Source organism: Humulus lupulus, chromosome 8 (assembly GCF_963169125.1).
Source record: "Humulus lupulus chromosome 8, drHumLupu1.1, whole genome shotgun sequence".
Taxonomy (NCBI): Eukaryota; Viridiplantae; Streptophyta; class Magnoliopsida; order Rosales; family Cannabaceae; genus Humulus; species Humulus lupulus.
Genome location: NC_084800.1, coordinates 3,919,543 through 3,930,380, shown reverse-complemented (window position 1 = coordinate 3,930,380; position 10,838 = coordinate 3,919,543). Strand labels below are relative to the sequence as shown.

At 40.0% G+C, this 10,838-nt stretch overlaps 2 protein-coding genes across 3 annotated transcripts; one reads left to right on the top strand and one right to left on the bottom strand.

Moving 5' to 3' along the window:
• Positions 1-396: 396 nt before the first annotated feature.
• LOC133794214 (G-type lectin S-receptor-like serine/threonine-protein kinase At4g27290) lies at positions 397-3,950 on the bottom strand. Of its 2 annotated transcripts, none has more exons than XM_062231428.1 (7): positions 2,619-3,950; positions 2,413-2,535; positions 1,933-2,093; positions 1,600-1,810; positions 1,230-1,467; positions 1,000-1,150; positions 397-904 (listed from the first exon to the last, which is right to left on the bottom strand). In XM_062231428.1, exons 1-7 carry the CDS (start codon positions 3,865-3,867, stop codon positions 599-601), a joined length of 2,439 nt encoding a protein of 812 aa, XP_062087412.1. In that variant the 5' UTR covers positions 3,868-3,950; the 3' UTR covers positions 397-598. The 2 variants fall into 2 exon arrangements, with proteins under 2 accessions (XP_062087412.1, XP_062087413.1); XM_062231429.1 differs by having other exon boundaries at positions 1,933-2,090.
• A 5,081-nt stretch (positions 3,951-9,031) lies between these two features.
• On the top strand, positions 9,032-10,190 carry LOC133793709 (uncharacterized). Its single transcript, XM_062231004.1, has 2 exons — positions 9,032-9,099; positions 9,521-10,190. Exons 1-2 carry the CDS (start codon positions 9,032-9,034, stop codon positions 10,188-10,190), a joined length of 738 nt encoding a protein of 245 aa, XP_062086988.1.
• The last annotated feature ends 648 nt before the right edge of the window (positions 10,191-10,838 follow it).

The following is a 10,838-nucleotide window of genomic DNA, read 5'->3' as shown; positions in this document are numbered from 1 at the left end:
CCACTATGATTTTATCTTTATAACTTAATTTTTTTTATATCACGGTGTACGTTGTATTTATAATAGATATTTTACTAGTTTTTAAGAAATTTTGAATGATAAACACGGTCAAAAACAGACTTCAAAATCATCTATTTCAAGCACATTTAAAATAAGCTTCAAAACAATTTGTTTTTGTGTTTTTGACACATGAATATATTACAATCTAAATTTTTTTTATGACGGCGTACATTATAATTATTTAAAACCTCCCATAATTTTTTTGTAAAATTTTAAATAATTTACGGTACTAAAAATGTAAAATATGTTGTTTTGAAGTCTGATTTATACGTGAGTAAAATAATTTACTTTGACACATATTTTGAGAAAAAAAAATTATTCAAAATTTTTCGAAAATTTGTGACAGTCTCTTTCAAAAGTCGCCATTGTCCAGCACAGCTTAAAATGAAAAAAAAAACCTATTGACAAAAATTTAATGTTTGGAGAGAAATTTACACCTACAATCTATTTTCTACATGAGGTACTACTTTTCCAGATGGAAAATCAAATAAATTAAGCATTTGGAGAACTGTACAACAAACCAAGTTTGAGTTTTTTCTCATCTCCCCTGTAGCCTTGTAACAGTTAGTTCAGTTGAATTAAATGGCTGATTCCAAGATGATGAGGAATCGACCTCTTTAGAGTCCCTTTCGACATAAAATCCAGGTTGCTTAGGTTGAGGCAACGAGGGATTCTCACTATCCAACATAAAGAGAACTGCTGACATTAAGGGCCTCTCTTCCGGGCGTTTTTGGACACACAACAGCCCCACTTGGATACAACGCACTGCTTCTGATTCATTGACATGTTTCACCAAAACATCAATCAGCTCCAATGGTCTCTGCTCATTCCATAATTTCCATGCCTAAAACAATCCAACACATGGAAATTTAGAAAGACTTGATTACTCAATGAAGCATAATAAAAAACTTGATGAACTGCCAAGTAGTGTGCGCTCACATGTCCTAAAAGGTTGAGGTCATGATCTGGATGATTAAATCCTCTGTTTTTCTTCCCACTTAGTATCTCCAGCACCATGACTCCGAAACTAAATACATCAGACTTCACAGAAAAAAGTCCGTCGATTGCATACTCAGGAGACATATAACCACTGCAAGTAATTTTGGAGAACAGATTAGAAGTGGAATATAGAAGCCAAGTATAAAATTTAGACAATAGTTTGTACTTACTATGTTCCAACTACTCTTTTAGTAGTTACTTCATTATGGTCGCCTCCAAAGATTCTTGCCAAGCCGAAGTCTGAAATTTTGGGATTCATTTCACTATCTAAGAGGATATTACTTACTTTAAGATCTCTATGAATGATTCTCAGCCTTGAGTCTCGGTGAAGATAAAGAAGCCCTCGAGCAATACCAACTATAATATCAAACCGCATTTGCCAATTGAGCGTGGTCCCTTTTGTTTGATCTGTCTCATCATGCATTAGGTTAATCCTTTTATTTTGTTTTTGCTTAGAGCGTTAAGCTAAACTTTATTTTGCAAAAAAAAAAAGACACAAATAAGAAAAACAATACTGAGAATATAGAAGATATAGCTTACTGAATAAATACAATTCCAAACTTTTGTTAGGCATGTATTCATAGATCAACATCCTCTCTTCTCTATGAATACAACATCCCAATAGCTTAACAAGATTCCGGTGCTGAAGTTTGGCAATCAAAATGACCTCATTCTTGAACTCCATGACTCCTTGTCCTGAATCTTTGGATAGCCTCTTCACGGCTACTTCTTCCCCAGTTGGGAGCACAGCCTGTTATAACATAAAATCTTTGTTCATGGTAGATAAAATTATGTATAGAAAAAGAGGAATAGTAGTTAAGCCGTTCATGTAAAGCCATGGTTAAATTGATCAGAATGTTACTACAAGAGTACCTTGTAAACAGGGCCAAAACCCCCTTCTCCAATCTTATTTGCAGGAGATAAGTTGTCAGTGGCACTCATAATAGTGTCTAGATCAAATAAAGGTAGATCTACATCCTCGGTCAAAGCTCTAGAATGTTGCTCTTCCTCTTGATTGACTAACATTCTCTCTGCTATAAAAAGAAATTTAGGAGACAAATATCTTCAGCAAGCCTAAATAAGGTATTCTTAAAGTGAATAATTTTTATCTAATCAAATGTTACGCTGACTCTTCTAGTAAACAAACAGTGTTCAACAGAGCTATCAAACAAGCAATCACAATATAATAAATCGTTATCCTGCATTTTAATTGTATTGGGGTCATTTTAAGTATTGAAAACAAATTAGTTTGTCAACATATTCATGTTCTGGTTATGAAAATTAAGAAAATTTAAATCATATACTCCTACCATATCTTTTTGTGCACTGGCTATGGAATAAAAATTTATTTACCTTGGCTTTTGTGGGAGTTGGACATCCTCTTCCAGATAATATAGCTTCCAATAAAAATCAATAATAGAAGAACTGAGACTATTGGCACTGAGATAATTATTGCAGTCCGTTTGCCATCTTTTTCTGTTGAAGGTTCTTGTTCAAATTTACTCGAGTAAGATGTAAACATAATAATATTTTGTCAATTAGTGTAACATGAAACGTACCAAGTTCAGAAGCAGCCATCTTAATATACAGATCTTGTCCCCCAACATTATATTCTGTCATATCAAGCAAGTCTTCATCAAACCACAACACGCAGCCACTAACACGACTTAGAGCATAAGCCGTGCACGAACAGTTTCTCGAACAAATGTGTTTACAATCTTCAATCCTCACCACAGTTCTTTGGACCGAAAATTTCGACCCGTACGGCAATTTAAAGTGAGAAAACTTCTTGAAACCTTTATCTGAGCTACAATTCAACCTTGTCTTAGGTACACATCCACTACTTCGGTCGAAGCTATCCCAGTCTCTAGGCACTTTCGGCACAAACCCAGCTGGGCAATGGCAAAAAGGATTCATATCAACATTACAGACACCATTTGGACCGCAGTGCCCAAAAGAGTCACATAGATCTTTCTGCACAGTGTATACCAAAATCCACTCCCGGCGTTCATAGCTCCACCTGAACCGTTCAAGTATTCCCGATGAGTTCAATCTTAACGTTGTTAAGGTAGAAGCTTCATTAACTTCATAGGCATAGTAGACATGACTCGTATTGGAAACAAAAATAGGCTTATATATCGGGTTTGGTCTGATTGGGGGACCTCCACCGAACCGAGCACCGTCCCAAGGCCCACATCGGTATTGTATCTCCGAGCCTTTTCGCTGAAGTAGCTGTGGAAGCCCACGAGGGTCGACCTCGTAAGTATAATTTCCTGTAGATGGGTCATCAGGGCTACTCCAGGAGCTAAGGAACCAATTTTGACCCGTTTGAAGGTTCCATCCCAGTTTCATTCCAGCTATAAGTGTATCACATGGATGATCAAAACTCTCCCACACTATCTTTCCACTTCCGCCATCTTTAAGCACGAGATTTCCCGTGCTTAAGAGCTGTAAAGTGGGGTTTTTGGCTGATGAATTGGAAGACCAAATGGGAATCTTTGACTGGTTATTGAAAATGACTACGTTTCCATCCTGAGTGATTTCGAGTCTGCCAGATGAGTCCTCAAGCGGCTTATCTCTGTTCGCAACCCAAAGAATCGGGCCCCGAGGAACCTTCTTGTACCATAACCCAACGAAGCGGTTCTCAGAATTTGGTTGGTTAAAAAAGCCCAGTTGGAAGACTTCACCAGCGGAGATGAGAGTTTGGCCGTCGTCTAAGAGAGGGTGGCCTGGTGTTATGGTGTCAGCTGCATATGAATAGTTGGGGAAGAAGATGAACAAAACAACGAAGAGCTTCATTGGCGTCATAGCTGTGAAACAGAGCAAAGCGTTTGAGCAATTACGATCTTTTGCTCTTTTCTTCTCATTTGTTTCCCGTGGAGAAACCTACCCCTGGAAATTCATATATATAACTTGGAAAAAAGTGGAAGGAAGACGAGTTGTAGTCTTACTAAGTCTTACTAGTACTACTTTTTGAAGTGGTTACAACTAGGAAATCGTGGGAAAATTGGAAAAAGTGAGATTGACTGACGTTAAATAGGTGTTGTTTTTAGTTTGATCAGTGACGTATCAGTGAGGGTGAGATAAGTGTTAAAATCAAGCAGTATATATAAGTTAAGTTAATATATATAATGCATGGACATAATTAATTAACTAAATTAATACTCATTTTTTTACATTTTAAATTTTAAATTGATACGGAGAAAGTAAATGAAATAAGACAATTAGTCTAGTGAGAATACGAAAGTTCAGATAGAGAGAGGAAAATGAATCTCTGATCTAATCAATGATCCAGAGAGAGAGCTAGATTGAATATATATACAGTACAGGAATACAAAACAGATTCCGAAAATAATGGAGTCTGTTAGAATCTGTTACAATACAGAGCAAAGACAAATCAGCTCACTAACAAACTATGAGCTGTCTGTAACTAACTCTAAGCTCTCGTTTGGCTTTGGATTATCTAAGGCTTTTACAGAACTTGGTTCAATATTCCCCCTCAAGCAGAAAGGGGATGGTTCCACTTGAAGCTTGGTTCGAAGCCTTAGAAATTGCTCAGCTGATAGTCCCTTCGTCAAAGCATCTGTTATCTGATCAAACGTTGGAACGTATCTGATATCAATGGCCTTGTTCAGTACCAAGTCTCGAACAAAGTGCACGTCAATCTCGATGTGTTTCGTTCTAGCATGGTGAACCGGATTGGCCGCGAGTGACACCGCACCAAGGTTATCACACCAGATGATTGGTGTGTTTTGGAGTCGAATGTGCATTTCTTTGAGTAAGATGATAAGCCAACACACTTCAGCAGCAGTATGAGATAAGGCCTTGTATTCCGACTCCGTGCTTGACCGGGCTATCACATTTTGCTTCTTGGAGCTCCAGGAAACTAAACATGAGCCTAAAAAGACACAGTAGGCTCCGGTAGACTTTCGATCGTCGGGACAGCTCGCCCAATTAGCGTCTGTGAAGGCTTGGAGAGACAGAGCTTTTGTTTTGTTCGGCCTAAAGCATATGCCATGGGAAATGGTTTCCTTGAGATATCGCAGAACTCGTTTGCAAGCTTTCCAGTGTTCCATTGTTGGAGCTTGTAGAAACTGACCCAACTTGGACACAATATAGGCAATGTCAGGTCACGTGATGGTCAAGTACTGGAGTGCTCCAACGGTGCTGCGGTAAAGGAGGACGTCAGTCATTGGTTCCCCCTCACTCCGATACAAGGTTTGCCTTGGAGCAGCAGGAGTGGAGATCCCTTTTGCACCTTCCATATGCACACGGTGGAGGAGATCACTGATATATTTAGATTGAGAGAGAAATAGACCTGTGGAGTCTCTGTAAGCTTCAATGCCTAAAAAGTAGTGCAGGAAGCCAAGGTGTTTGAGAGAAAATTTCCCATTCATATCAGCTATTAGTGTGGTGATTAGAGTAGAATTGTTCCCTGTAATGAGGATATCGTCTACGTAGACGAGCAAGTAAAGCACAGTAGAGGAGGTATGATAAATGAACAGGGAGGTATCAGATTTGGAGTTGGTAAAACCCCACTGAAGAAGAGCTACTTTGAGTTTATCGAACCATGCGCGGGGAGCTTGTTTCAAGCCGTACAGAGCCTTGTTTAGTCGACATACGTGATTAGGATAGGATGGATCTTCGAAGCCCGGAGGTTGGGCCATGAAGACGGTTTCATGAAGCTCTCCGTTGAGAAATGCGTTATGTACATCTAGTTGGTGGATTTCCCAGTCAAAATGAATGGCCAAAGTGAGAACAACCCGAACTGTATTGGGTTTAATAACGGGACTGAAAGTCTCTGAGTAATCGAGGCCGGGTGTTTGATGAAAGCCCTTAGCCACTAGCCGAGCTTTTAGCAGCTGCAAAGTACCATCAGCAAGAAACTTGTGTTTTAATACCCATTTGTTGCCCACAACATGATAAGAGGGATCATGAGGAACTAGTGTCCATGTATTGTTCTTAAGCAGTGCTGTATTTTCTTCTTCCATGGCTGCCTTCCAGCGAGGATCTTTAAGTGCTGCTTGAACAGATGCTGGTACTTGAGAATCAAAGACCAGTTTGAGAGGATGCTTGGAAGAGAGTAATGCTTTTGGCTTGATCACACCTGATTTCACACGAGTCGTCATAGGATGCACCGATGTTGGTGCTGGCCGATAATGAGATCGAGCTGGGACAGGCGCAGGAGCAGCAATAGAGTCTGAAAATGAGTCAGTGGAGACAGCTGGGACTGAAGATGTAGCATCACTATTGCGAAGAGCCTCTTGAGTGGCTAATGGGTCATCGAATTGTGCAGCAGAGATGGAGTTGGGTGGTGATGTATCTTGACTTGAGTGAGAGACTGCTGTGGATGGAGGTGGGGACGTTGTGCTTGATGAAGTAGCTGGAGAAATGGATGTAGCAGGTGAGGGGTTGGTTGGGAAGTGAGACAGACCATGAACAGAGAACTTTAAAGTGGGACAAGACTATGATGTGTTTGAGGGTGTAGTTGGTGGGGAGTTGGAAAACAGTAGAGAGTAAGGAAATTTGTTTTCGTCAAAGGCACAATTTCGTGTAATATACACACGGCCCGAAGGGTGAAGGCACTTATATCCTTTATGTTCACTACTATACCCAAGAAACAAGCACATGGAGGATCTAAATTCAAGTTTATGCCTATTGTAAGGTCTTAAGTGAGGGTAGCAAGCTGACCCAAAGACTTTTAGGAAAGAATAATCTGGTTTGGACTTGAAAGCTTTGTAATAAGGGGACTGTCCCTTTAGAACAGGCGTTGGTAACCTATTGATGAGGTATACTGAGGTTTGAAAAGCTTCCCACCAGAACTTAAGGGGCATAGATGCCTGAGCAAGTAATGTAAGCCCCAATTCTACTACATGACGATGTTTCCTTTCCACTCTACCATTTTGTTGGTGATGGTGGGGGCAAGGTTTTCTATGGTTTATGCCAAAATGTGCTAGGAAGTTTTTAAATGGTCTGAACTCCCCACCCCAGTCACTCTGAAATTCTTTTATGGTTAAGTCAAACTGATTTTCAACATGGGTTTTGAAAAGTTTGAAAATTGTGAGAGCTTCAGATTTAGTACGCATGGGGTAAATCCAAGTGTACCTAGTGTAATCATCTAAGAATTGAATATAATACTTGAATCCATCATTGGAAACAATTGGAGAAGGCCCCCACAAATCAGAATGTATTAGTTGCAAGGGTTTAACAGTTTTATTGTCAGATCTAGGATAGGGTAGAACATGGATTTTACCATACTGACAAGCTGAACAAAAGAAATTTTTATTACTAATAGAAGAAAGAGTACATCCATTTAGTTCTGGTGACAAAGAAGCTAACACTCTAGAGCTAGGGTGGCCTAGTCTTTTATGCCACATACAACAATCTGTCTTGACTGAACTAAAACAATTGGAGATATGGATGGATGACTTATTTTGACTTTGATACTGGGAGTTTCTGGTTGTGGTGGATGGTGAAGATAGGGTATACAATCCATTTCTCAGCTTTCCTTCAAGCAGTAGCTCCCCTGTTGTTTCGTCCTTCACAAAACAAGAATGTGTGTGGAATTCCACAAACACATTATTTTCAGCCGTTAGTTTGGAAATACTCACAAGACTTTTCTTTATTTTAGGTACACACAATGCATTCTTTAGTTGTAAGTGTTTGTGTGTGTTACTAGAATGTATTGTAGTTGAACCAATGTGAGAAATAGGGATGACATTACCGTTGCCAACCATTAGCTGATCTGATCCCCGATACTCTGTCGGGAGCTTCAAATTGTTCAGATCTGCAGTAAGGTGGTCCGTAGCTCCACTGTCAGCGTACCAATTTGGATCTGGAACTGTCTCAGGAGTTGCAAGAAACGCAGTCTTTGCTGCATTATCAGGTGTTTGCGTCTTAGCAGGAGGCTGATAGTCTTCATCAAGACGATGCCAGCAGCTTAGGGCTCCATGTCCTTGCTTTCCACAAATCTGGCACACCAATCTTCCATCAGTTTTGGTGTTTGCAGCCGATTGATTGTTCCTGCCTGTGCCACGTCCACGATTGCCACGACCGCGGCTGAATCCACGACCTCTGCCTCTTTGAACATAGTTTGCTGAGTGGGGAGGGAGATCAATTGTTGCCGAAGTCGACCAACGCTCAAGGCGATTTTCCTGACTAAGAAGAAGTGACTGAACTTCTTGAAGGTTGAGGGTCATGTTCTGTTGAGAAAGGATGCTGGAGATGGTGGCATCGTATTCCAGGGGTAGACCTTGTAGGATGTGCATTATGAGCTCATCCTCCGTCATCTGGACTCCAGCGAGCATCAGCACGTCGTAGAGGCTTTCCATCTGTGCCACATAGTCAGAGATCGACTGCGCCCCCTTCTTCATTGACTGGATCTGTTGACGGAGGCTCATCACGCGGACCTTGCTTCTGGATGAGAAGAGTCTCTCGAGTGTGACCCAAACTTCATTGCTCGTCTGACAGCGCACAACCTAACTGAGAATCGCCGGTGAGAAGGAGGAGAGCAGCCAACTCATCAGCAATTGATCTTCACGAACCCACAGTGAGAACTCAGGATTGTCGATCGTGACGAGATCCCTTTTCTCGTCGGTAATTTGGACTTTCTCAGCTGGACACTCCTTTCGGCCGAAGATATAGTCTCTGAGATCGTAGCCACGGATCGCTGGAACAACTTGAGATCGCCATACGACATAGTTGCTTCGATCGAGCTTCACCGAGATCACAGTGCTGAGCGTGGATTGAAAGGCAGCTTGAAGTCGAGATGAACCAGAGGCAGCAGTGGGAGTCGATGCGCCATTAGAGGAAGAAGATTGATTCGCCATACCGAAGCGCTGATACCAAGTGAGAATACGAAAGTTCAGATAGAGAGAGGAAAATGAATCTCTGATCTAATCAATGATCCAGAGAGAGAGAGCTAGATTGAATATATATACAGTACAAGAATACAAAACAGATTCCGAAAATAATGGAGTCTGTTAGAATCTGTTACAATACAGAGCAAAGACAAATCAGCTCACTAACAAACTATGAGCTGTCTGTAACTAACTCTAAGCTCTCGTTTGGCTTTGGATTATCTAAGGCTTTTACAGAACTTGGTTCAATAAGTCTTATATATATATGTTGTAGTCTTGTTATTGAGAATTATCTTGTTGTAGTCTCAATTAAATAAATACTCATTTCTTTGCATTTTAAATTGATATGGAGAAAGTAAATGAAATAAGACAATTAGTCTTATATATATATATATATGTTGTAGTCTTGTTATTGAGAATTATCTTGTTGTAGTCTCAATTAAATAAATTTTTGTGGTGTGTCTCTATTTCTGTGTGAATTTCTTCTTTGCGATATAAAATTTAGAATTATATATTCTAATTTTTCTTCAACATTTGGTATCAGAGCCACTGTGTCAAATTTGTTAAAGTAAGCTTGTTTCATATAGTTGAACTCTTGTCAGCATAAAGGGTGATCTTCAAGTAGTTGGAGGAATCAAAAAGCTTAATAGTACACGTTACATCATATGGGTAACATGCATGGAGTCATACCTACAAGGACAAGATCTTTGGGAGATTGTCAGTGGTGGTGAAGTTACACAACCGACAGTAGAAGATGCCAACGGCATCTTGCGAAAGTGGAAAATTAAAGCAGGCAAAGCAATGTTTGCTTTAAAGACCACAATTGAAGAAGAAATGTTGGAGCACATACGCGATGCTAAAACACCGAAAGAAGCATGGGACACTTTAGTTGCACTCTTTTTAAAGAAGAATGATACGAGACTACAAATTATCGAGAATGAGTTGATATTAATGGCGCAACGAGACATGACGATTCCCCAATATTTTCATAAGATGAAATCGATATGTCGTGAAATATCTGTTTTAGATCCAATAGCATCTATAGGCGATGCTAGGATAAAGAGATTAATTATCCATGGTTTGAAACTCGAATACCGAGGGTTTGTTGTTGCTATACAAGGATGGCCGACACAACCATCACTTGTTGAGTTCGAAAATTTGCTTGCTGGTCAAGAAGCTATGGCTAAGCAAATGGGAGGAGTTGCATTGAAGAGTGAAGAGGAAGCGCTCTACACCAACAAAAGCAACGAAAAGTGGCACAATAATGGTTGATCTAAAAAGGATGGTGATAGGAAGCATCACCAAGGAAAGGAAGACTCTCATCGATGGGAAGCTTCGAAGAATCGCGCTCATGGTAAAAAGTTTGATGGCAAGTGTTACAATTGCGGGAAAATAGGCCACATGGCAAAAGACTGTTGGTTCAAGAAAAAGTTTCCTGAAAGTAATACTGCGACCTCTACTTCTAAAGAGCATGAAGATGATTGGGATGCTGAAGCGTTTCTTGCTATGGAGGAAGAAGAATTAGCTTTCATAGCAACGAAATCAAAAAATATTGACTACAAAAATGATTGGATTGTAGATTCAGGGTGCTCAAATCATATGACAGGTGATAAAAATATGTTGCAAAATTTGTCTGAGTATAAAGGAAGTTGTGTAGTGGTGACGGCTGATAACTCAAGATTACCGATAGCCCATATTGGTAAGACTACAGTTACGCCTCGATATAATTCTAACCAGGTGCCACTTCAAGATGTTTATTATGTTCCAGGAATGAAGAAAATTTTGTAATTTGTAGCTCAATTAACATCATTAGGCCACTATGTTATGTTTGGTCCCCGAGATGTAAAGGTGTACCGTGACATCAAAATATTAGAAAAACTAGCAATGGAAGGGCGGCGAGTGGAGTCAGTCTATGTGTTA

Bases quoted from the DNA above. Each gene is read 5' to 3' on its own strand.
- LOC133794214 (XM_062231428.1), bottom strand. From the start codon at position 3,867: ATGACGCCAATGAAGCTCTTCGTTGTTTTGTTCATCTTCTTCCCCAAC. The intron at 2,536-2,618 runs GTACGTTTCATG...AACCTTCAACAG, and splicing joins GATGGCTGCTTCTGAACTTG to AAAAAGATGGCAAACGGACT. The intron at 905-999 runs GTGAGCGCACAC...GGATTGTTTTAG, and splicing joins ACCTCAACCTTTTAGGACAT to GCATGGAAATTATGGAATGA.
- LOC133793709 (XM_062231004.1), top strand. From the start codon at position 9,032: ATGGAGTCTGTTAGAATCTGTTACAATACAGAGCAAAGACAAATCAGC. The intron at 9,100-9,520 runs GTCTGTAACTAA...AACTCTTGTCAG, and splicing joins TCACTAACAAACTATGAGCT to CATAAAGGGTGATCTTCAAG.